Source organism: Archocentrus centrarchus, chromosome 2, assembly GCF_007364275.1.
Source record: "Archocentrus centrarchus isolate MPI-CPG fArcCen1 chromosome 2, fArcCen1, whole genome shotgun sequence".
In the NCBI taxonomy this organism is placed as follows: domain Eukaryota; kingdom Metazoa; phylum Chordata; class Actinopteri; order Cichliformes; family Cichlidae; genus Archocentrus; species Archocentrus centrarchus.
This window is the reverse complement of record NC_044347.1, coordinates 26,405,815-26,433,321: the sequence shown is the minus strand read 5'-3', so window position 1 is coordinate 26,433,321 and position 27,507 is coordinate 26,405,815. Positions and strand designations below refer to the sequence as shown.

The window sequence follows — 27,507 nt, the reverse complement described above, 5'->3', positions numbered from 1 at the left end:
TTTATGTGTACACTATTCCAGAGGTCTATAAGCACTCATGTTTGTCTTCCAACTGAATATCTATCCATTGTTTGAGTATCCTTGTTCTGTCACTTTTAGATTCTTAGGCAGTGTTCATCCAGGTCTGTTTGTTCAAATTTCTAACCAGCCTTGAAAGTTTGTCCAGACAGTTATGGTTCCCTGCTGACTTTGGTGATCTTCTGATTTTTTTTTTTTTTGATCAACAGGTGAAATTATTTTTATTTTTCCTCATAAATTCTAGCCCTGTTAATACCTTGCAGAAGTAGAAGTATGTCTTCACTTTTCTTTGAGCTCCTTCAGAAATTAGAACGGTAACACAGCGAGCAGGGGTGGGCGAGAGCCTCAAAATTTTATCACGATATTTCAAGCAAATTTACAATAACATTTCTGAAGGTATAGAAAGAAAATATTAAAGAAACTTTTATCAATGCTTGCAGGTAGCATTAATAAGTGGCAGTAAATGAAGGGCATTTTCGAGCCTTCGTTTCCTATCAGTTGCTGCCATTGATGATTGAAGTCCTGCTTTTCCACCGTGGAACTGCATCAGTAATTTCCATCCACCGTTTGTTCTTTCTGTCATATGGAGCTCAGCTAGCAGTTCTCCAGGGACGCTCAGTGGAGTCATTTGTTTACATTTGAGTCGCACATTATCAGCTGCTATTGTCTTCTCCTTCATAGCCTGGTTGTACTCTACGGTGTGTTTTTGCCTCAAATGGTGAAACATGCTTGTTGTTTCTACCTTGGGCGAGAATGGTTTTCTTGGAGATTTTGCATAGCACTGTGCTTTGTTAGAAATTTGCTGAAGTAGCTCCCTTTTAAGGTACTAAATTGTCATTGGAGGCTGACATGCAACTCTTGCTCTCAGGCATCCTTGGGCTTAACTCGTTGTGTGCATTAGGGAATGTTATACCGGTATTACTGCAGACACTATGATACACTGTATTGCCGAAAGTATTCGTTCACCCATCTAAATATTTGAATTCAGGTGTTCCTGTTACTTCCTTGGCCACAGGTGTATAAACCAAGCACCTAGGCATGCAGACTGCTTCTACAAACAATTGTGAAAGAATGGGTCGCTCTCAGGAGCTCAGTGAATTCCAGCATGGTACCATGATACAATGCCACCTGTGCAACAAGTCCAGATGGGAAATTTCCACACTACTAAATGTTCCACAGTCAACTTTTACTGGGATTATAGCAACGTTGAAGCGATTGGGAACAACAGCAACTCAGCCATGAAGAGATAGGCCACAGAGGGGGGTCAGCTGATCTCACAAATGTGTTTCTGGAAGAATAGTCAAAAATTCCCATAAAATCACTCCTAAACCTTCTGTGATTGATGGTTGATGGTGAACTTATGAACTGGTGCTTGAACTCTTAACATTGGCACTGAAGCTAAGCTAATGTACCATTATTAGAGGCCACTTCCCTCCATCCCTTGACAGAAGAAGGCAAGTATATCCTTTTTAATATGGGAAAATCCTTTTAATATATTGCTGTCGCAGATCCATTCAGTGAAAAGAATAACTTTTAAGGTGTAATGGGATTAGCACTAACATGTACTAAATACCTGGAAAAGTGCCAGCAATCCCATCAGCTTCAGTGAAGTTTACTTTGCTGATAAGCAACTGCCAGTATATTATTATGCCAAACTAGATTTAACATTACACCTGCAAAAATTAGTGTGTGGCATTGGGAGCATGTTATGGTACTAGTAACGGCTTTTAGTGCGGCACACCTTTTAGTGCAACACACCACCGTGTCTCTTGGCATGTTTTTTGGTATTAATGTTCTAGTTATAAAGGTCTTTTTTATAATTAATGTCTTAAAAGAGGAAAGGGTAATAGCATGATATAAGTCTTATGAAGTGATCTCTTATTCTTTGAGTTAGATAAATATATAGTTGTGATTTTTTTTTTCTTTTTGTGGTATAATAAACATTAAAGTTTCTGTAAGATGCAGGTTGCTTCTTTATGAAATTTATAAAAGACAAAAAATGTTTTGGTTTTTTTTTGGCTTATACAGGGTTTATACAGGAATCCTAGAGTTAAATTGACTACCTTTTACTACCTATTTTTACTACCTCTAAAATATTTTTACTACCACGACGAAATCGAGCAGCAGCCTTTTTTGGGGTAGCGGTGGATTCACAGCACTAAGCCATGTAAGATGATCGCCCATCTCTCACCAAAGATAAAACTTTATCCCTCTTACTTGAAGGTGTAACTGTGACTTTGTCTTGACTAAGACCTCATACACATTAATATTCCAAACACATTTCAAAAAGTGGCGCAGTAGGTAGACGCCTGTCTTGCAGCCGGTGGGTTGCCAGTTTGAGTCCCTGTCCCTGTGCTGCGTTGTGTCCTGGGGCAAGACACTTAAACCACATTGCCTAACAGTAGTGCCGGTCTCTGGTTGCATGACCGCAGATGCCAATGACAATGAGTTGAATCTTTCTAAATTTGTTTTTTGAAGAATATAAACAAAATGCAATGAAATTCAAGTTTCACAAGCCGATTATTTATTTTCCAATACAATATTGGAATACTAGTTTGCTGCTGAGGTGTGACGGCAATACATGTGCTCGTAGCTGACCTTGAAGTTGCAGTCACAGCGCTTTGTGTTAGCACCAAAAAACAAAATAGGGATCTGCTCAACATGCGCACGAATCCGCTGCTGGTGAATGGTGGATGCTCGGTGTGATTTGATCGCCATCACACCGTTTCAGATCAAATTTATATTTTTTCTGCACACTTTATTAAACGCCTCTCGATCTTAACCCTCTGGGGTCCAGGGTATATTTGGCCATTTTTGACTATTTTTGTTTTTAGCTTCATAGTTGACCTTAGAAACTGTTTAACTTGCCTTGTTTGGTATAATTTTTTTTTTCAGTACGACCTCGTGTGTGACTGTATAGTTATTCTTTCATTTTGACATACTGTATTAAGACTTATAATCACATAAAAACATAAAATCAGAGTAGAAAAAAGTTAAAAATCACAAACAAACATGCTTAACAAAATATTTCTACAATTAAAATGCAAATAAAAGTTGTAAATTTGCAAAACTTGTGTAAAAATATAGTAAATAAAGTTAAATACAACTATTCACATTCAAATGCAGGAAAGGCCTCAGGTGTTTTTGTGTACAACTATTGGCAGAGCAATCAGGATTTACATTAAGATGCTAGACAAATTATTTATGCCGCCTCAAAACACAGTTTCTGTCCTTCACAAGACTGAGGGGCCCATCACAGGCAAAACTTGCCAGTAATGTCTCTTTTGCCACTTTTTCACCTGCTCCGCAGCAGCCAAATGCATCCAAATGCATCGTGTTACCGCATAATTTTCTGATTGGTTGATTTTTCCACCAATAGGAAAGGGGATTGTCGGGAATTATTTTGTTTTGTTGTTTTTATTAGCAAGCACTTCCTGTTAGCGAAACTCACATTTTCGCAGTTTATTTCTGCACAAAACGCGCATCGAAGGTGAGGACAATATACAGGAAAAAGCATGGCGTAAATTATTGGGCATAACTCTGGTTTTACTTGGCCTATCAATGTAATTTAAAAACTGGTACATAGTTTGAAGTCTGCACTTTCGATTCATGTCAGCAGCGTCCCGATGCTACGTCATCTAAAATCGGCGATGTCATTTTGACCCGCCAGCACGTCCGTGTACTCCGGAGGGTTAAGCCAGTCTTTGCCGGGTCATCGAGCCAAAGTTGTGAAAACTACATTTTCCCATGAAGAGGCGCAAAATGACTCCACGCATGCGCACAGCAGATCGGACAGTGGAACCGCTCGTCTATCAACGTCAGCTCAGGTCCTGTTGAGTAGTTATATTTCTATACAGATCTTATAGTTAAACGAACTTAAAACAAAAAGTCTGCATCAATGGAAAAGTCAAAATATATTGAAGGGGTGATGAAAAATTTACTACCATGTCAAATTCTGTTTACTAACTTTTACTACCTTTTACTAGCCTTAATTTAACCTCATTTAATTTACTACCTTTTACTACCTTTTACTACCCCGCGGAATCCCTGCTTATAGCAGAGAGTTATAAGCTAATGTTAGCTCTGGCTTGTTAGATTGGTTAACAAGATGTGCCTATAATTCACTGTGATATTAAACGACATGTTAATTTTGGCTAGCCATTCTAGGAGCTGTAGTTTTTCACACTGGGAAGTTGTTGGTGACCTAAACACAGTCTTACAGAGATGCTAACAATGGCAATACCATGCTAATTAATCACCATGCTAACAATGGCAATAACATGCTAACTAATCGACATCAGCATGCTAGCAATGTCTCTGTGAACATGCTAGCATTTAGTCTAAAGCTGTATTGGATCTAAATCAAGCCATATGTCAGGTAGCGGTAAGCGGGTAGTGTGACGGTAGACTGTGAGAAATGTATTCTATGATAAAAGTCCATCTGGCTTCCCTTTTTACTGGCGCTGCTATTCCTGCATTCTTTCTGAGGTACTGACTGAGTGAAGGCTCACGCTGACACTGTCACACTCTCTGAAGTAGGGGTACAGGCCATTTCCCTGCAGGTGCACAATACTTAAATATACCCCCTAGAGCTAATCATTGAACCTCAAGGTAACTATGTGTCATCTTGAGGCCTTAAAAAGTAAATATGTGTTTTCAGTGTTGCACTGTTTTTTTTTCTAGATTTTTCTTAGATTTTAGGGTTTTACTATGCAGAGGTTTGAATCTTCTTGCAGACCTGAGATAAAGCTTTTAGTGGTGAAAAAGTGTAAGAATAGGAAAATAATGTAAAAAATACATATTACCCAACTTTACACCTTTTTTAAAAAGTCAGTTTTTGTTACATTATCTGTAAGATACAATCTGCACAGGCCAAAATAAGTTAAGGAAATACTGCCCCAGCGATAAGCCGTTTACCCATAAAGGTATAATAAAAAAAAATAAAATAATTTTTTTTGATGGTGTAAGGATTACAGTTTCGACCACAGATATCCGGCCTCCATCCCTCACACAGAAACCTTTCACATATTCTCGCCCTTGTGAGCTAATAAATCTATATGCCGATTGCTTTCCCCTCCTAGGCTGGCTATTCCTTCTCATTCCCTCTCTGTCATTATTCCCAACGCTTAGATGTGATGATCGTCATTTACAGTTTCTACCTTGAGAAGCAATCATCAGTGATGACGTCAATGGCCTTAAAATGTTATTTTCTGCAGACACCAGAGGGTCAGCGTGTAGTGACAGCATAGAAATGGACAGAATCCAGGCATTAACATTGCTCTGCCATGGTGTGCCATGTTCAGTCTTTCCTTGGTTGATTTCTTGTGTTTCTTAGGATGCAGTCAAATTACCTCCCATGTTTTGTCACTCAGCTCGCTCTGCTGTTGACTCGTGTTTTCTTTTTTATGAAGGGATAATCCACTGTAACTCTTGCCTTGCAGCATCCCTGAAGTAAAATGAATAAATAAATGCAATACAGCTCAAAGTGAAGACATAATCAATGAAAACATAACCAGTTATCCTACAGGCTTTCCACTTTGAATATTTTATATACACTTACAGGTCACTTGATTAGGTATGGGGTTGACTGCATATCTTTGGACTGTGGGAGGAAACATTCATTTTTATATTTTCATCAGATTTATTAAAATTCATCCATCTTTTTTAGCTATAATTTGGTTGTAGTATTTTGAGTTTGGGTTTATGTCAGTGTACACATCGTGTCACATTGAGGATGCTGATAATAGTGTGGACCAACAGTTATAGCTGAGCTCACTTTTTTGGTTCCTGTATGTCGAACTGACAGGGTCCCTACTCAGCATTTATCCCACAGTGTTTATCATGGAGCGCCATCTCAGGGGTTAGATGGTTCAGTCAATATGTCCTGGACTTAAGTCAAACCACCTGCAGTCAGCAGGTCTGCATCGATGGAGAAAGCAGAGCCACATTGACCTACTGAGCAGCCTCCCTGTTCTTTGATCCAGCTGAAAATGATTTCTTTAAAACTTGGGATAAGAGAGCTGCAGAGCTGGCTCCGAGCCAAAAGGGATTCTGCGACCAGAGCACGGCTTAATCTACTCACCGTGAAGCCAAACCTGGGAAACAACCTCATGCCTAAAGAAATTAGGTTTGTTTTCCACAGCAGATAGGATTTTTACATGGGCTGAATGCCAATTATTAGACCTACCTGCTTTGTAATTGGAGCCATGCTGAAGAGAAAAAAAAAAAAAAATCCCACCATGCACATTCATGATCATGTTTTCTCAGAAATGATGAACAAAATATCATAAACACTGTGGGACGGTTCAGGGAAATGATGCCACGTTTGTCTCTATGTTCTGATAAGTGGATCCAATTTTGCATGATTGGAAGCAAATCAGGAGCAGATGCCGTAGAGTCAAAATCATAAAAATCTTCCGGTTCATGGCAGTCAAGCCTAATGCTCAGACATTTCATAAAGCTGCGTCTTCTAGAGGGTCTTTCCAGCTAACAGGGTCAAGATTTCTGGAAGCCTGTCAATATAATTGATGGATCTTTAAACCAGGCCTCTGTTTAATGTTTTCACCTCTAGACGTCGTTCTTTCAGGCTTGTTTACTTCTGAGAAATTGACACGCCTCTTTGTAATTCGTCAGCATTTGCGCTTGGTTTCAGTTCCCAGATTTATCAGAGCTGCTTTGCTGTCAAATGTTATTTCAAAAAAGAACAAAATGGATAAATAAAAAATCAAAATGTACAAAAAAGGCTCTTTGGACACTGGCTGTTTGAGTCTGCCTTCAGATCATTTTTAGAGAGGAATCCTTTTTTTTATTTGATAATCCACTTAACACTGACCTATTACTACTCAAGCATGAAAAATGCACCTAACTAGAGGGATGAATCAGTGTTGTGTCTACATATAACAACTTGGCAATGAACCAATTTTAAATTGTATCTTTAGGCACATACTTATTTACTAGCAGCCTGTCACAAAAACACATAATTTGTTCCCATTTCCTTGGTTGAATCCACAAAAAATGCCACAGATAACACAGTTTGACAGGCATAAAATAATATTTTTACACCACCAAGGTGATTCACAAAGAGCTATTAGCTGAAAACTTGGCATATCTTGGCATGGTATACAGTGTGTCCTTAAAAAATTGAGTAAACTGGACAAGTGGAGGACAGAAGAAAAAGTGGCAGGCTCACAAAAAAAGATCTACTGCAGATGAAGAGTATCTGAAAGTCATGTCGTTAAGCAATGGGAAAAAATCTAGCAGAGCCCTGACACGGGACCTGGGAGATACATGTGGCCTTTCAGTTGACCCATCTGCTGTTTGCAGAAACCTCATCAGAAATGGTCTCAGTGGAAGAGTGGGCATCAAGAAGCCATTCTTAAAGAAAGGGGAAGAGGGAGGAATGGCTGCCAAATTACACAAGAACTGGACTGAAAGTCTCATGAAGTGATGAATCCAAATCTGAAGTTTTTGGTTCAAATTATCAGAAGGGGAGGTGAGGGGAGAAAAACATGGTTTGGGGCTGTATTTTAGTCAGTGGTGATGGAGATCAAAGAGTACCATCAGATTTTGTGCCACTATACAATACCATCTAGAAATCATGTGATTGGCAGCACAACAATTATCCCAAACACACTGACAATGCAGTGAAAGCATACCTGGATAGAAAAGCACACAATGGAACACTATCAGTCAAAGATTGTCCTCCCCAGAGTCCAGACCTCAACATTATTGAAGTACGAATTCATATTACCAGAGAACACAATAAAAGGCAGAAACATCCAAAGATGAGCTTCTTGAATGTCCTTCAAGAAGCCTGGAGAACCATTCCTGAAGACTGCTTAACGAAAGCTGCCTGAGAGTTCAGACTGTGTTGAAGAATATTGACTTTCAAGCTTGTTAGAGCTGTACAACGCTGTTTTTGCCTTATATGGCGTATTTCCATTTGTTTGTAAGCATTTCAATAAATCACTTCATCTATTTATATTTTTCTAGGAAAATGGGAAAGAAATGACGAGTGGCTCAAGACTTTTGGGCAGTATTGTACATTTTATAGTTTGTTCCTTTACACACCGCTTCTCTTTGTAGCATTATGAGCAATGGCAAAAATAAAACACTACTGCTGATAAAAGAATTTAGAAACAGTGAATCTAACCAGATAGTACGACCCATCTATTTAAAAAGAAACTTTTTTTGGTTATTTTTTTACATAATAGTCTGACATTGATGATGAGAATACTAATACCAAATGCTAATTATAAAGCTGATATTAAGATACTGTAGGCTGGTCTGTAGGGTTAGGCCAGTTAATTTTACTCATAGATTAGAAATTAAGCTGGCTAATTTAAAGCCAAAAGAATTAGGCAGATTACCCCCACGTTAACTCAAGCCTTAGACTGAAGAAAAAAGACTCAGTTTCTTTGCCAGCATTGTTTTGCAGAGAGCGATGAGAAGGGAGAAAGGTTTTGCTTACTGTAACTATATAGCATAGAGCCCTGCTGCATTAAGATCAGCATCCTAATTGTTTATTGAAGGGAGCTCGGCCCATTTTTGTACTAAAAAAAAATACTCATTCTGTGGTAGTTCTGCTTAAGATTGTCAATAGTACAACATATAAATTTAGATATCTACAGTATCTGAACTCTGACTAATCTGGTTTATTTAATCATAATCAAAGCCTGTTTTTGGGAATCTGGCTGGAGGAGTTTGTTAGCTTAGTGTATGGACTGCTTATAGTTGGTATAAAGTTGTCTCTATAGGTTAATACCTATAAAAACAGATGTTTCCCTGTTCCTCCTGTACCTTTCAGAGAGTAGAATAGAATGCCTTTATTGTCATTATACAGGATGTACAATGAGGTTGGATTTCATGCTGCTAACCCACATACAGCAGTTTTTCACTGTCAAATGCACGCAAACCGCAAAACAAAAAAGTTGAGTTTAGGAGCTAAACTAGCATCCCTGCACTAGCATCAACCTACAGACATAAATGCTTCTGTTTCTCTTGCTTTGTGGTGGTGATGTATAGTATAGATACTATGTGGCTCTATAGCAGATGTGGTATAATCTGAATCTAATTATAATTGTGGTACTGATGTAATTCACTGGCACAATCCCACTATCCCAGTCCTAGTCCTAACATAATCCTCGCAGTGAATGACATGATCTGCACGATTCCTCTGAAAAGCCCATCATATGTCAATTTAAGATCCTTTAAATATATTTGTGAATTGGCACATATTTATTTTTATGCTGTCCAGAATGAGTTTGTTTTTTAAGTCCTTGCCATCTGATTTCTAGGTCGTTTTTCATGTTGGTGCATCATTCATCTTGCTGTGATGGTGTCTTGGACTAAGTTCCTCCTCTAGGACATTACTTGCCAGCATATTATTGAGAAAGGATGGAGGTAAATGCTCTTCATTTGGTTAAATAACCGATTCTTTTGTTTAATCTCGCTCAGATTCACCTAGTTTTTCCCAGAGAGCGCTTATCGGTAGAAGCTGACACGGTCAAGGTACAAACAAGGGTCACACTGAAATTGCAAACCATCTGATTTGGTGAGAGCACTCTTCCTCAGTGTCATTTTCCTGGCGCACACACAGAGCGCATGGATATGTTACATCACCAGGGGATGGGATGAAATAAGTGCAGACATCACTGCGGGAAAACATAGCAGGCAAACATACGGCTGCCTGTCCTGCTGGATTGTCCAAGTGTTGCGTCAGTGACCCGAGGCGACCACTGAGATTTAAGTTGTGAATGATCAAAGTCCTGTCAACAAAATGTTGTCAGGACTGATTGTGCTTCTTTTATGTTGTGCTCTGCATAATTTATAAAAACCCTCTTTTCCTTCTTTTGGACCCACTGCTTTCCTGAAATAGATCATATGGCTTGTTGATTTTCACCTCAAAGGTGAGAGCTTCAGTATCAGGAATCTAGTCCAAATATTTTGCACACTCAGTACATTACAGTGTTTAAAAAAAAAAAAAAAAACCTAGTGAAACCACGAAACACAGCAGAAAATAGCGCAGGTAGTGTAAGAGCCGCTTCCTGTTCTAACGCAGCCATGATTTGTGTGAGTGGTAATGATCTGTGTCATTCAGCTTCTAACTGGGATCTCACTCTGCTGCTGACTCATATGCTTTTTATAGCCGTCTCTGTCATTCCACTTTATAGCCGCCGCGTGTGTGAGTGTGTGTGTGTGTGTGTGTGTGTGTGTGTGTGTGTGTGTGTGTGTGTGTGTGTGTGTGTGTGTGTGTGTGTGTGTGTGTGCGACAACACCGTCCTGCTGAGAACGAAACAGTGTTGATACTGCACAGCATGTCGAGTTAAAGTTTTTTTACATACCCGGGAGCTTAAGCCAATATGAGTACAGTTGATTTGTGAGGCAGAGCTCAGGGATGCACTCGCTGTGGCTCAAGTCATGATTTTTTATGGCTGATGTTTACTGTTATATTAAGGCTAATAAAAATATACACACTTTATGAGTAACGTCTTACTCAAAAGCAGACATTTTATTATTTTATGATCCCCATTTTAGGAAACAGTCACTTTAACAAGAATTGAGAAGACTGCAACAACATTAACACTTTATATCTTCATGTCTGAAATCTATTTGACTTATTTTAGCACAAAAATTGGAAACGGGGGCTGCTGTAACACGCTGCTGCTCAGAATGGTGTCATAGTAACAAAATTAATAGATTATTTCTCATGTTTGTAAAATAAATATGAAGCTTGATTAGGATTGGAAAAATTGTAAAAAAAAGGGGGGGGGGGGTCAGCTAGCTTGACTCTTTCCAAAAGTAACAAAATTGATAAATCAAATATGAAGCTGCATTAGCTTATCGTGGCTTAAAAAAAAAAAGAAGAAAACATAATTTATCTCATATCTGTAAAATAAATTTAATTCCATTTTATTTATATAGCGCCAAATTACAACAACAGTCACCTCAAGGTGTTTTATATTGTTAGGTAAAGGCCCTACAATAATACAGAGAAAACCCAACAATCAAACCGTCCTCTATGAGCGAGCACTTGGTGGGAAGGAAAAACTCCCTTTTAACAGGAAGAAACCTCCATCAGAACCAGGCTCAAGGAGGGGGGGGTCATCTGCTGCAGCTGGTTGGAGGTGAGGAAATGTTGAATAAATATTAAGTGTGACCACCCCTGTCATTGCTTTGTGTTCACCGCTGCCGCCATTGCCATGTGTTTGTGTTGTTCTTTAACACGTGGCAGGAGTGACATCACTCTTTCCTCATTTCCTCCTGCTGAAATATGACACCAACTGATTTAGTGTAAATCGGTATTCTGTAGTACTGATGTAATTCAGTTGGTACCCTAAAGCGTAGCCTACTGAGTATTGTGTCCAGCCCTAGGGGACAGTTGAATTTTTCTGAAAGTATCAAAATTACCATGAAGAAATTTTTATGCTTAGTTAGTTTAATTTAGCATTAAAAATAAAACAGTTAGGTTAGGTCTGAATTTTGAGCTCGATGAATTACTTGAGGGTAAGGATTTAAAAAAAAAAAAAAAACATAATTGATGATAGCAACTCGTAAACATGGTGGATAATGTAGTTGCTTAATATTTAGATATGTTTTTTCATCAGAGAGAAGCAGAATTTAGAGTCTTCTATTTCTGACAAAGAATAAATTCAACCATTAATTTCTTAGATCAGCATACTGTAGATCCACACTGGATCTCAGGACTGTCGTCTGCCCTATTTTCTGCTTTTCTTGTGTACAATATCTCCTACAGAGAGAAGAGTCTGCTGACAGCAACCATAATTTGTACACACATCATACACGGTTACCATTCTGTTGGCCTAGCCTTGAAAGTACAAAATAAAGGCACAATAGTTTGACGTTTAACCTGCTCTTACAGTGTTGATTTTTGTGCTTCTTTGTGGTACTGAATGAATACTGAGCAAACAATTACATGTGTCTGCAATTCAGCAGCTCCTCTTCTCTGGAGACAAGCTCTCTCACAGTCCTCTCTGTGTTAGATGACAGGCATGTGATTGGGAATGGTGAGGGGAAGCCCTGCAGCCCAGCGAAGCAGAATGGAGGACGAGCTGCTTTGCATGTCAGATTTACAGGAGCTGTCAGTCCGAGACAGACGCTTTCTGTGAACAGCTCGGTGTTGGTGGAACGACCAAAAACTGACCCTTTTTTTTTTTTTTTAACAACAAAAAAGTCACCAGGGGTGTGTGTTAGCCATCTGAGATGCGTGTGGACCTCCCCCCTTAATCCAAGCAGAGAGACGTTCTTTGTAGTATTAAACAAGGGTCATCTCATTACATCATAAATGTGACTTTTCTCTCTCGCGCTGCTGATTTTTGCTGCGTTTAGCACCAAAATACCTCTGTTAATCTTCATCTTTCACATACAGCACAGCTCGCTACCTGCTGGTTGCAAAACCAGTACATTATGGAATAGTAACAACCACACACACACACACACACACACATTCCCTGCTGAGACACAGTTGCTCCGCCATTTGATTTGAGTGTTTTTTTTTTTTTTTGCTCTCAGATTGATTGATGCTACATGACAGCACACAGGAAGAAAATCTCCCCGAAGGCATCAGATGCACTTTTCTTCTTCCAACCTGCCAATTATTTCATGTGGCAAGCAGAAATATTATAACTTACAGCATTAAAGTTAAAGTCCTTGGCTATTAGACTTGTAGTTGCATTTGTGGTTTTTCCAGTTATTTTTCAGTAGTAAATGAGCCCCTGCATTGGGGTCTTAGACCACATTCTGCTATTAAATGCTGTTAACACGTCTACATTCGTTGTGGTTGTGAAGATCAGGACTCCACAGTTTCTCCTCATCCTCCTCTCCGTTGTTGTCAGTCCCAGGCCAACTTCATTCTTGATTTTGATTGGTCAGTGAAAGGGAAGTGAGGTTGTAAATTTGATCTATTTTCCACTGAGAGCACAGTGGAGGGGGGAGAAAAAGTTGTACGCAGAGAGATGATGTTGAGTGCTGTCAATGCACAATATACTGTAGGGTTTGTATAGCAAATGGATGCTGGCAGCAAAAACAAAAATCTGTGACGTGTTTTTAAAGTGTGCTAACTTAGTCCTGTGTAAGCTTACACAGCTGTGTAGCTAGTTGGCGAGTGTTTGCAGAGAAGTCAGCATCTTCCATGCAAACTACAGGTGACTACAAAGCAAGGAGCTTTTTGGTGCACCACTGTATTTTCTTTGCAGTCAGTTTCACTTAATGACAACCAGCAACCTTGAGCAACCACTCGCCAACCTGTAGGGGAATACACATTTTTCTCCTCACAACTGGTGGTTGCCAGACCATCGCTGACTGATCTCTAGGCCCCTGTGACTACTAACACTAGTTGACCTCTACTTTTTAATTAATGGTTTTCACTCGGAAATGGTACATTAAATGCTAAAGAGACTGGTACTTGTACACTGAACAGTCATAACACTGATCACCTGCCTAATGTTGTGTTGGTCCCATTTTTGCTGCCCTGATCCGTTGAGGCATGGACTCCATTAGATCCTGAAGGTGTGCTTTGGTATCTGGCACCAAGATGTTAGCAACAGATCCTTTACATCCTGGAAGCTACAAGGTGGGGTCTCAAAAGATCGGACCTGTTTGTCCACAACTTCATGAAATTAAGTATTCTCCACAAGTACGAGGCATGGACTCCACTAGACACATGAGCTGCAGTTTTGGAGATCCTCTGACCCAGTCGTCTAGCCATCACAATTCGGCTCTTGTCAAATCCTCACGCTTGCCCGTTTTTCCTGCTTCTAACACATCAACTTTGAGGACAAAATGTTCACTTGCTCACTAATATATATCCCACCAGCTGAAAGGTGCCATGATGAAGAGATAATCAGTGTTATTCACTTCACCTGTCAGTGGTCATAATGTTATGCCTGATTGGTGTATAGCATCTTTCTACTCAATTTGAGCACTCAAACAACTTTCTACTACAAGTCTCATTCACCCAAACGCGCACACTCACACAGCACCTTTAACTGTACCTAAGTAATTTTATCTAACATTCACACACGCACTCACACTCTGATGGATGCGTCAGACTCAGGCGTACTTCAACACATGGACCTTCTGATTGACAGACAACCCAGTCTACCACCTAAGCCACATCCGCCCCTAAAGAAAGAAAGAAAGGCTAACTAGCTTTCCACAAGTGGATGTTGTAGTCCCTGTTTTTTTTTTTTTTTTTTTTTTAGAGGAATGCAGTTTAATAGTAGCCAATGCTATACAAGAAAAGTATCTTGTGTCATAGTTGGCAAGACTGTGTGTATTAGACTGTGACATGTTAAAGAACAAATAATGCACTGTATATTGTAATTCCATTCAGCTATTGATATAAAGTTCTAACTAATATAAAGCGGTTGTTTTAGCATCAAGCCCGAGGGATATGGACATGCTACAGGAAATAAAAGTGTGGCTTATTGCTACAGTCTGTGTCTTATATAATAGTCTTCACTGCACTTGTCTGCTAGATCATCAGCACATGAATCTTAATTTTTTGTTTTTTTTTTTAAAGTTATTCTTTGGCATCAGATAGTTTGTTTGGGAGAAAACGGCATAGATCTCTACAGTAAATACCCCAAACATGAGCACCGCCCAGCATGTGAGGTGTTAACAGGTGTGGCATCTAAACAGGGCTGAAACTCTTTGTTCAGATGGGTGGGCTTCTGCTGAAACCAGCTGCAGGAGTAAAGTCCTGGTGGAAGCAGTTTGCCAGCTCGGTGTCTTTCCTGTGTGTGTCTCTGGGCTTCAGTGCATTGTGCGAAGCAGACTAAGCTGCATGGCGACAGAGGCTTTCTGAGTGCCAGCTTCCCATTCACACTGATCACACATTAGACTGATCAAATCAGACTCCAGGCCTGCTTCCTGACTAACTCAATTTGCTCTTGTACGTTTCCCTTTTCACGCTGAGCATACGCACGCACACATTGACAGTCGCCACACAGACACACACAGACCTGGTTGCACACTTAAACATGTGCACACAAACAGACAAACCGACAGAGAGTGGGGCAGTACCCATTGAGCTCTAATGAAAAGCAGAAAAAGCCGTTACCTTGGCAACTGCCAGCATACATCTTCAGGAGGACCCAGATTTCCTGTCTCACTGCATCGTATTGTTTTGGTTCTCTTTTGATAGCCGCGGTATCCCTAGACGGATTATCTCACCGTGGCAAGAATTTATATAAAATGATCGCAAATTAAAGAGCAGCATTTGCGCAGACAGGAAGCCGCCGCAGTGAAAATCCTCAGTCACGGTTTTAACACATCACACTCCAACGAACTCTTGAAAGATAAAACCTAATCATCGATCTGACTGATTTTATCTCGGCCTTGAGCCTGTTTTCCCTCTGTACTTTCAGCTGTTGAGCCCCTCCACAGTAACAACGCTTTTTTCCAAAAGCAGAGGATCATGGGAATTACGCTGTTGGTGCGATTTATCTAAATTACCCTCTAACATACAAAGAGGTGTAATCGCTACGGTTTGATTGAACATCTTTATTATGCCAAAAGATTTTTATTTATTTATTTTTTTTATAAGCGTGAGCTTGGATTAAAACAGAGACAGATCTCCCATCAAGGCACTAAATCCCACACAGTGTTGACCTTTTTTAAAAAATTTTTTTCCTCTTCTTTTGGTTTGAAGGATGAGTGTATTTCCTGGAAATAAGCCCAAGAGTACAGTAAATTGCAGATGCATGTAACATGAACATGGAGTCATACGTGTCTGGAATATATTAGATTTTACAAAGCACATTGTTCTCATCATTATGATTCCCATCACCATAAGCAGATTATTATAATTAATATAATTGCCCGCGCACTGTTTGTTATCTTTGTATATTGGCATAAACAGGAAATCAGGCGCACATGTGGGAGGCTGGTGAAGGGGGGGGGGATTTACCTGGGTGCAATTTAAACAAACATCCAAACCACGAGGAGTCGAACTACAATAACAGCCACCTCCAAAGCAGAGATGCCTCTCTGTGGTTAAATAACACAGGGGGATAATTACCCGTGTGTGCACTGTGCTTTCCACTGTGACATCTTTCTCTGTGGGGTTTATTTATTTATTTATTTATTTTTTGTTTGGGTATTTTGGGTTCATATTATTATTGTTGTTGTCATTATTAGTGTTATTATTCTTATTATGTTTTTGTATTTTATTTTATTTTAATTAATTAATTTATTGGTTGGTTTGTGATCCACAGAAACACTATCACAATCATTACACATTATTAAATCCTAGATTTTAGCATAAGGCCCCTCGGTCATCTTTCAGTTATTATATTGGGGCATTTGAACAGTTTTGGTTTTAAAAGTGATTTAAAGGCACTTTTTTTAGGATGTTTATGAGCATTAAGGTGAGTTTAAGTTTGCTACTTTGTTTATTTTGAAAGACTGAAGCTGACTAATCAGAAAAGAGTGGATGAGGGAGGAGGGCTTAAAGAGATAAAAACTAAACTAGCCTTTTTCAGACTTAAATTACCCGATGCATGAAGGGGCCGGTTCTAGATAAAGGTTTTCAGCTTTAAATCATGCGGAGTGCAGAATCTCCTTCATGCCCTTCAGACTGTGCTGGAGACACTGCCAACTTCTAATATAGAGGGCTGTACCTGTGTGGTTTCTTCTTCGCATGGTAGAGCTTCATGTTGGTTTTATGCTACCACAGTTGTGTCTGTTGACAAGTGGGCAGGGACGACAGTTTTCCAGGAATGGGAGAAGCGTGAAGAAACATCAAAGATCAGAAAATGCGGCATGAAAAGCACAGGCAGTGGCTGCAGTGGACACTTTTCATTGTTTTTAATCCTCTGTTTCACTGCAGCTCTTTGTATGCTATAACTTTGCTCTTCTGTATAATATTAGAGGCAAAAACCCAATAATCTTGGTAAATGTGGGGAAGAAGAACTCCAGGCCTGAGGAGGGGCAGAAATCTACAGCCAGGGGGCGAAGGGGAAGAGACGACAGGAAAAGAGCATAGAGAGGCTCCACAACCTCTCTTTGATAGGCCTTTTATTTTTCATCACCGTGAAAAGCTTCATACTACTCCCCTCCACCTGGATGTGGAAAATTGTTGGAGTCCCCCCTTAAAAATCAGCTCATGTAATTGCAACATTCATTTATATGTGTAAAACTTTGCTCATGGCAACATTTCAGCATTGTACTTCTTGGTAATTACATGGCTGTTGCTAATGGTTTGTTTTGTCTTTGATTCATCACTTGGAAATGGCTGTTGTACCTCTATTGCTTAAATGTGACAGGCAGCCTAATGACTCTTTTAGTGGCTTTCATCACTTAATAGCAGCGCATATCCACTGTTATTTAACTGACTCAGCTTTTCATTGCATTTCTTGGTGGCTTCTGTGAGACAATAAGTGAAATATTGTGTTGCCTCCTCAGGTAGCGGGAACAAAGCTGCTCATAGGAAGCGCGTAACGAGGCGCCCAGTGTAGTGTATCCCATCATGCCACCTTTCCCTTTGAACACACGTGTTGATTCTGCCCTTCTGTGAGTGCCTTCAGTGTCAGCTAAAAGCTCTGACAACAGCTCCCCCCATCCCATCTATCTTTCATATGGAAGGGTAGCTGGGATTGGGAGAAGGCGCCTCAGTCCACCCTTAACGGACTGTGTGAACTTATCAGAGTTCATCCCACCAGATTGAAGCAGTAGGCGGTGGGGTCCTAAACAAATCTGATTACAGTCCCTGCATGATAGTGTCTGTGCTCTTTCCCTTCTCCTGCGTTAATCCCAGTAAAAAGCACAGGAAGAAACGGCTAAGAAGTGAGAATGAATCCAGACTGTGGTATGCCCTTGGTTCAGTTAGTTTTGCTAAGCTTTCCAAGCCTGAGGCTTTGGCTATTACATGTCACCATCTGTCTCCTTATGCACATAAGTCTGTGCATTTTGTATTACATCCTGCCTCACAGTGAACTAAAGCAAATTTAACTTGGAAGAAGAAGCAGGATGAAATGCGGTGCGTCTATTTTGTGCCATTTGGGTTTGATTGCACTGGCATGCATTAACCGGCCAAACACACCACACCGGATTAAAAACACCCTTTTGCTGTGAAATGAAGTCGTATGCATTTTATCATTACAGCTTTTCTATTCAAAGGTTTTGCATTCGGTTGTATGGCATGCTGGATGTGAAGCTATTTAGTGGCTTTATTGGGGGTGGGGGGAGTCCCGCATGCCAATGATGACACTGTATTTGGCGTAGCTTTGGTTAGCTAATCTCTGAACTGATCCAATGTCCCAGTCCCTCTGTTAGATGCCATCATTGGTGAATATCTGCTGATGCGTGAGATGCTGTTTTTCTATTTTGGTAGGAAAATGTATCTGATGCTCAGTGGACCTCTAGATATTTATCGTTTATTGTGCAGAAAACTATTTGAACCAAGGGAGGGCCAATACCCAGCAGAGACAACTGCAGTAACTTCCTCCAGTCCTCAAGTGGACCATGAACCTGCATCTATTTCTGTAATTTTCTCTCCTTCTTCCTCCTTCTCCTCCTCAGGCTGCCTATAAGCCCTGGCTGTGTGCTCAGTATTTCCCCACCACCCAGCAGTCCTGCCAGAAGAAGGTGCCGTGTCACCAGTACTGCCTGGAGGTCCAGCAGAGCTGTCCGTTCATCCTGCCCGATAACGACGACCTAATCCACGGCGGCAGCCCCAGCTTCATCTGCACAGGTTAATTCTCGCTCGCTGCCTCGTACCACTTCCTGTATCCTGCTAATAAGTGCAGACTGTGTGCTTGCTTGTGTGGGCGTTCATGGGGCCTTGTGTCTTCTTCACAGAAAAACCTTCTAATTTAATTTATGCTAGTGAATAGCTTGTGAGGAGCATTTTGTAAAAGGATGGGCAGTAATAAATCATCCAGTATGTGTGTCTGTATTGACTGAATGGTGTCTCACCAGGAAAACAGTGAGGTGTTTCTAAAGGCTTTCTGATGGCATCTAGTGGTGTTTTTGAGCACTGCTTTCCTCAAGCAAGGACATATTTTACAATGCATTGTTGAATTCCAATTTAGTCCTTCTATCTATATATATACTGCAGATTTTTTCATCAGTAATTACCAAGGGCAGATCACAGGTTATCACCATAAAAACATTACAGCACCATGCTAAAGGCTCATGCATGTTGATAATGGATGGATATTATATGCATATCATTTTTTTTTCCAACCTTTCCCTGTGTGATGATCCTTTGAAAGGATAAATAGGGTTAAATAGTTAAAAATGATGGGTTTAGTGCTATGAGAGACTGTCAGGTCAGCTACAACGCTGATTCCAAAATAGGGGATGCTGCGTAAAACTGAATTTAAAAACAGACAGCAGTTATTTGTATGTTAAAACCTATATTTAAGTGACAATTGTACAAAAACATCCTATAAGAATGGAGAAAAACATTGTGACGGAGGCACGTTTCCCGCTCTGTAAGTGTTTTTGAACTGAGGAGACTGAACAGTTTTAATTTTAAAAGTTCAGCTGCTCAACAGTTCGGGGGCTTTTCTTACGGAGCTGCTAGAAGGTCTGGGTTCGAATCCACTTTGGCCTGAGCCTTTCTGTGTGGAGTTTGCACGTTCTCCCCGTGTCTGCGTGGGTTTTCTCCAGCTACTCCGGTTTCCTCCCACAGTCCAAAGACATCCAGTTACTGGGTTAATTGGTGACTCTATTTTGCCCATGAGTGTGAGTGGTTGTCTGTCTCTCCATGTTAGCTCTGTGACAGGCTGGCGACCTGTTCAGGGTGCACCCTGCCTCTCGCCCTATGACAGCTGGGATAGGCTCCAGCCCCCCTGCGACCCTCAACAGGATAAGAGGTTGGATGGATGGATGTCATTCATCATCAATGTTGCTTTCGCAAATGTGCAAATGTCCACATATGTCACGTGCGCTGATGTAGCCACAGACTGTCATGTATGCTGCACACTGACACTAAACCTGATGGTCCCTTAGGCCTGATGCTCTAGTGTCCAGGACGGCTAAAAGCAGAATAAAAAGTTTTGACAGTGTTCACTTCAGCTCGGCTCATCTTGAGCTCAGGCCCAGATGAGAGTGCAGCACCTCTTGATCCCGTTTTTATTTGAATCTGTCCTTCCACGCTGGAGCTTTAACTTGCATTTGTAGTTGCATCAACCAAGCGGTGTTCACCTACAGTTGTTTTCAGAAGACTAGAAATCCCATCTTTTCAATATTAGTTTTTCATCCTTGTCGTTGGAAAAATGTTTTCCTTAAATTGTTGAACTATTTCCCCCAAACACTCTTACACAGAGCGGCAAACGTATGTTTCCTTCAGCCTCACTGAGATGCTCCATTTATGGCCAATCACGTTACTGATTTACTGAACTAGCGGCACCTTCCTCTGGGTGTATTTCTGATCTTACAGAACTTTTTCCTGGCCTTTGTTGTTCTTTTCCATCTTTTTTTTCTTCATACCATTTGAGCAGCATAATTGAGGAGAGGTTAGCGCTACACTTCATAGCATGAAGGTTAGAACCTCGTGCTTGGCTGGGACCTGTGAGTCTGACTGTTCTCCCTGAGCCTGCGTGGGTTTCCAGAGTGCAAACACATGCATATGTTAGGTGTGATTTGGAAACAGGTAGGTGACTGGAAGCTAGTATATGATGTGTATGAATTAAAGATTTTCTATTTATTATAATTACTATATTTTGCATTCCTCACTATGTTTGCCATAAATGTTAGAATATGTAATCTAAATAATATTGTCTGCTGTAACAACCACAGTGCAGGTGCATGCAGGTGTTGTTTATAGTAGTTTAGCTCCTGATTTGCTCTGGGAACAGTCAGCAGTTTCAGCAGCACCGCTGTCTGTGGCACAGTTTTTGGAGCCAATTAAAGGGATTTCCAATCTTCTTTGCCTGCACTTCCATATTATGCATCAAAAAACTGCATTCATAGCTCAGCCAAATGGGAACGCTCAGTTGTGATACTCATATTTTTTTTAGATTCAGTGTGACTTGAACTTTTTAAGCATGTCGCTGTTGTAGAAGTCCATTATTGCTAGGATCTAGAAATTCTAGATTAATAAAAGCTTCTTACAGCTACAGAACCTGCCTCAAATTATCACATTTTTTAAGCTTTCTGCAGTATTAAACTAATCCAGTGATAGTTATCCATAAACTTAGGGGTGCATTGCGACCAGGGACTGCTAAAATCAAATTCAGCATACTTTTTAAACAATTACACACAAAAAAGGGCTCATGCTGCTGCACACAACTAAGTGAATCCACCATGTGAGCAGGATCAAGAAAAAAAGATAATTCCCTCAGTTCAAAGTGACAAAATGCATATTGTGATGGACTATAAATATTTTACCTAGAAAAGCAGCATGACTCTAATATTACTGGAATATTCAGAAGAGGGGAAGGGTCGATATCTTAGCTTGGAAGGGTGTAGGTGTGAAATGAGTTGTCCCAGTCCTTCCAGCTCAAATCTAATCATTTTCATACGGCCTCTAAAAAGATGATAAAGGGCGAAATTATCTCACTTGTCACAGGTGCAACAAAACCTACAGATGAGTCAGGCAAGGTGCCAGTCCACGCGGAGAAGAGGTCTAATCCAGCAGATCCACCAGTCCCCCCCCCCATCTGCTCTCATCACCAATCACATGCTCTCTTCTTAATGCTTTACCTTAGTTAGAACTAAGCGAGCTTCTCTCTCTGCAGTTTAAGCTTCCCTGCGCAGATGATGGGAGCAGTGACAGCTCTTTTTTACATGCTGGCAAGTTAAGACTTCCAGAAGCATCAGCTGATGCGGTGATGCGTCACCCTCTGTGCTGTGGTGAGCTCTAATTGGGGTTCATTTGAGGGTCACCGTGTCTGGTCCTCCACGATGTCGTTAGAGCCACATGCTGAGGTCTAGTGCGTTTGATCCATCCGCCGAGGCAACAGATGAACAAAACGGTGGCCAGTGTTAATGAGATCATTGTTATTTATGCTCCAGGTGAGCTATTTATTGCCAGTAAGGTTATTGTTTTAAATTTCTTAATTTTCTTTTTTATTTTTACTGTGACAACTTCATAGAACGGCGTGATATAAATGTATCAGATTTAGCCAAAAAGGCTAGCCTGAAACGAGCTTCTAGCTCCTTTGTATCAGATGATTACTGTACAGTGTCACACATCAAACCTTTTGCCAAGAATTTACAGTAAAATATCCACAGCAAAAACCATCTTTGCACTTAATCAATCAATATAATGTTCAGTTAATGTCTCAGTTCCCTAATGCACAAATGTGACCAAATTTGGCTACTGTAGATCACTATGGTAACTCATAGTGAACACATTACCTTTATTGCAGGAAGCGCTTCAGTTACGTTACATCAGCGCGACCTGCATGCATCATGTTGTGACAGGAAAGTGCATGCTGCAGAAGCGTAAACATGCTTTCATACTTGGTCCCAGTATGTTGCTAAGTCTGTTTCTCACACTTGGAATTACAGCAAAACACAGATTAGAAAATTAGCCAGTCGATTTGTAGGCTAATTTATCACCAAGAAAAGTCAATTAGCATAAATAACTTGTCTTTGATTTGGAAAGAAACTAATGTGATTTCCACGTCTCCTTCATCAGGCTATAGGACGGTGTCAGACCTGAATGCAATGGTCAGGGTTAATGTTTTAATTAACGTCCACATGTGCTCTAAAGATGAGTTATTATAGGATGGAGTAAAACAGCTGTCTCAGGTTGCTGTTGCAGTTTTCACTCATAATTATTGCTACACAATAATCATGAGAATAAAAATATTATGTCAAACCATGACACAGGAGGCAGCTTTTATGTTAGACGTGCACATTTCAGAGGTACGGAAGACTGAAACTGCCATAATCAAAAATAGAGAGAGAATTAAATGCACCAGCTATGATATAAAAACAAATGTATTCATCAATAACAAAATGTGGCATAAATAAGTTATTTTTGTTATTTCCTTCTTTATTTGTTGACTTTTATTTACTGCCAATATTTATAGGTAAAAAGTTGATGTCATAATACAGTTTTGAGTGAAAAGACTTACTTGTGGGCTGAAATGCATAAAAAAAAGAAAATAAATAAGGTCTGGAGAAATAAATAAATCCAAAAATAAAATAAATACAGAAGCATATTAAAGCATAAATGTTACTCTATTTAATACATTTACAAAGTTATTGCCTTTTATTTTCTAAAATAATTTTGCTGAATTTAATGGCATATTTATGTATTTGTGTCATTTATTATTATTATTATTTTGATTGGGTTAGTTTTGGCCTTCCATATGAGAGTAAGGTAACACGTGTAAGGTGAGCCAACTGACTCAAAACAGCTGATTTTACAGCAATAATTTGTTTACATGAGTGTTTGTGAGCAGCTGGTCAGACTGAGAGAGGCTGTAGCAGAAAAGCATCTGAGTGGGTTTCTTTTATTTCTCATGATTTCATCATCATCAGAAGAAGAAGAACGTGTTGTCAGATGTTACGTAGTGCAGCCTTGCTTTTCAAATTAAAACTAATTAAAGATAATTAAAGAATACAGTGGATAATAATAATAATAATAATAGCAACACATAAATATTTTTGGAGATATCTGCTGTGAGAGCACCACGTTGCCAGTGACCCCTGATATAAACGCAAATGCACAGCAGGGAAACGTCAGCATTTTCATCCAGTGTATTCTCTTTCCCAGGGCTCCTGGGGGATCATCCATCAGACGGCGAGGCGGAGTGCTGCGACGTCCGATGGGACTCCAAAATGGACAGTCCTTCAGGCGGCACGCTAAGAAGAACTGCTTCTTCCTGCCAGCCCGTGGGGGCTTCGGTCACCTCCGCCGCCACCCCGAGACTGTGCAGCGGGCGACTGAAGATCTGCCTGCTGGCCCTTGTCCTCCTACACACTGTCATTATCATTTCAGCCTCCCATAATTCTTCGTTGGTGGGCGTGGCTGCCATTTTCTCGCCAGAGGAAAGTGCTTCTAATGAGGAGTGAACCTTGGGGTTGAATCAAGGCTGGAGCTTGCAAAGAGCAACGTTGCCGGGGGGGGGAGGAAGTTGAAGGCTTTTACAGTGTCATGGCTGCCAGGGACAGCTGGCGAGATGTGCTGGAAATGCCTCCGCAATCCTGCTGCCGATGAACCACCGACCACAGGAAGTGGGAGGGTTTTAATTGGAGCCGAGGGTGCTGGGATTGGACATCAACTGAAGAGAGATGTTTGAGAACCACCACCCCTAAAAGAATTGACCTCTTGCCACTTGAAACCTGCTCATTGTTTCTATTCCATCCAAATGTTTTCTAGCATATCGTCCCTCCTCTCCTCCTCCCCCTCTCTCCACCCTCCTCCCTCTGTTTTCGATGTGTGTGTACGGATAGCATGAACGTCGATGAGTCGTGCGCTCTCATTCGTTACTTTTAGAATTTTGCTGCACTTTCTTTCAGGTGCCAGAATGTTTTGACATATCAACTGTTTCCCGCTTCCTACTCGCCATCACCTTAGAGGGATCTTTACTACCTTGTATGTGATGTTGCTCAAGGGCCTGCCAGGACCAGCTCATCCATCACTCGTGGGTCTTGTTTTCCAGAAAACAAAAATGTATGTGATTCTTCTGTATTCTAATGTTCCGCTTGTGTTTCTGTCAGACCGGACCTTTTCTCAGCCCCTTATGACAGTACATGCCTACATATTTTAGGACCTTAAGTGCTCTGAGACTGGCTCACTTTCTCCTCTGACTTGTTGGGTCCTTAAGCAAGTTAGGAGAGATGAAGTGGTAAAACGGTAGTGACAGTTCGGCTCCCGATCGCATGCTGTTGCAGGAACAGGATGCTCAGATTAGTCACCGTGTAGCACTCCTGGACGGGAAGTGGTGTTCTCTGGTTTCTAAAGTGTTCAGTTTACCTCATACAGTGGTATTGGTGTTGCAGACTGGCAGCCCAGTGGCTTGTCTTAATTCCTCAGCAAGTATTTGGACTTGCAGGGACACTAGAGGACAGTCGCATGAAGCCAAAACACCAGGGGCCTCATTTATCAACCACACATAAGCTATTTCCTGCACACAGCATCAAATTATCAATTACACTTGACTTTGCATACAAACAAAACAAAACCTTGGTGATCACCTCTTCCACAATCCTCTCCAGGGTCATGTAATGTTATTTTCCTTCAAGTGGAAATACTTTATTAAGCTTAGCTTATGGTCACTGCATTGATTGTTGCGCATCGTCAGCTGTGACATCACCACAGCCCTGTAACCATTTATACTGGCGCTGGAGGCATGCCAGAATCACTGTGGTCTTCTCCTGAACAATAGATGCCGCCCCTTAAAAGAAAAACTCATCATATTAGCAGCAGGAGTAAAAGAGGAATCGAAAGGATTGCAGTTCTCTCTTTTTTTTAAATTTTTCCCAGAAAGTCTCATCTCTTTCAGCCGTAGCAGCATCTCCCTTTTTGGAATCTGAGAATCTCGGAGCGGCTCTGCTGATTTCTCAGTGAAACAGCTGTAAAAAGCGACCCACTCATACACGCCATGCACAGCAGGTTACAAAAATCAAGAGATGCACGACAATCCGAAACGAAACACCAAAGTGCAGCGTACGCCGGCAGGTTTGATGTCACTTTTACTGCGCGCGGTTGTTTTTGAGGGCAATGGCAGAAAAACAAAAATGGGCTCCGGGTCTCGGCCGCTGGGGGAAGAAAAGATATTCTAACAGGAATCCAGAAAAATCTTTTTCTCCAGAGCGTAGGATTTGGGTTACTTGTCATCAACCTGTGGCCCAAAAATTTCATTGTTTTATCGCAATATTAGCTGAACATTTATTTATTTATTTAAAAAAAAAAGGTAGAAATAATGATGTCAGATGTCGTTCACTTCATCAGACGGCTGCAGCTCCTAATCAGTAAACCTGACCTGAAATTATGGAGAATTTTAGAAAGTGGAAGTGTTATATTTAACTGCTAAAAGCATTTAAACAGCATATTGCACTATTAATCAAGAGTATCCTGATATTAATCAACTCAGCACATAAGAAAAATTTCCACTTTCCGAGTTTCAAGTAAGAACCAAATTTTTCTTGTTTTCCAACAGCAGATGAATCCTCGAATGTTGTCTAGTAACTAAAATGAAAACATGTTTGCACATTTAGCTTCTTAAAAATGCTACGGAAAATGCTAACGTGCCCGACCAGTCAGCAGCTCCCCCCCCCGTGCCGTTCATCCCTCAAAATGTCATTTTTAATTTTGATAAATGAGGCCCCCCAGATCTTTGAGTGCCTCTGTTGTATAAATCCAGGGAGGCAACGGTGCAATATAGGGGAGAAAAAAACAAACAGCTGGGGTTAGTGTCCTACTTTGTGACATCTTCACTACTGATGGCTCAGAGTTGGTGCATGCGACTATCCAGCCACCCGATCTATCAAACCGTTGACTCTTACATCACCCTTAGACAAGCTGATCAACTGCTATCTTTCACAGACTAGCAAAGGGCTGTGTTACTGTCAGCGTGTGAGGAGTGTGAGGAGTTTCCAAGGGCTGATCCACGTGATTTTTTTTTTTTCCTGTGTTCTTTTTTCTTTCTTTTTGTTTTTTTTTTTTTGCATGGCTGCTGCTAATGAAGTGCACATTTACACGAGGACGGATCGCGCAGGGATTAGGAAGAGTTTGAAGTCCCCTATTAGCCAGCAGAAATAGAGAGTTTAACCGACCATGACAAAAACTTACACGTTAAGGACACAGAATCTAAATGAAGACATTTTTTTTTGTCCTGCTGGGGGTTAAATTTTGTTTCCAAATTGGCTTTGCTGTGAAAATGTGTTACCCACTCCGGCCCCTTCCTTATTAACAGATCACACTTTGCCTCACATCATTTAACACCCATCGATTTCCTCTTCGCTCACACGTCCGCCGCACAACCACAACCACGTTGGCTCTTTTTCTTTTCTTTCTTTTTTTTTTTTTTGCTTGGTTCATTTTTATTTCCTTGACAAACTCGAGACGAGAACTTACATTCCCTTCAAGACAGCAGTGGATGTAATAGGCCCACACTTTGTGCTCCCTCCCTCCTTCAATCTCTAGCTGTTCATGATCTGAGTCCTGTGGATCTATGCAGATGAACCCCACCCCAAACCAACACACCACTTTCCAACACCACCAACATGAACCCCCCCCCCCCCCCCCCCCCCCCCCCCCCCCATCCACCGCCTCCTTGTCCTTTATGTTGTAAATATGTCTCGAGGATGTGGAATCCCCAAGTACCCACCTTCCCTAACCTCTCCCCACTTCCCCCACTGTTGGAATCTCACTGTGTTTTCTGTTCGGCTCCTCGGTTCTTGTCTGTTTTTTGAGACTTTTGCTGCATTTTTCTGTTGTCTAAAGCAGTGGTGTGAGTTGATGAGTAGGACTAAGTTGGATGTTAAAAAGAGGATGAAGAGAGGTCTTTAGGAAAATATACAAAAAATGAAGCTTGGATTGAGAAAAGGGTTCAAATA

At 40.7% G+C, this 27,507-nt stretch overlaps 1 protein-coding gene across 1 annotated transcript in view; it reads left to right on the top strand.

The window, feature by feature from the left end:
* The window catches only part of LOC115791083 (transmembrane protein FAM155A-like), a 53,553-nt gene extending 26,354 nt beyond the window's left edge, over positions 1-27,199 (top strand). Inside the window, exons 2-3 of the mRNA XM_030745179.1 lie at positions 18,562-18,733; positions 23,720-27,199. Of these exons, the coding sequence (XP_030601039.1) occupies positions 18,562-18,733; positions 23,720-24,018 (471 nt within the window). The 3' untranslated portion in view covers positions 24,019-27,199. The remainder of the gene's footprint in view (positions 1-18,561; positions 18,734-23,719) is intronic.
* The last annotated feature ends 308 nt before the right edge of the window (positions 27,200-27,507 follow it).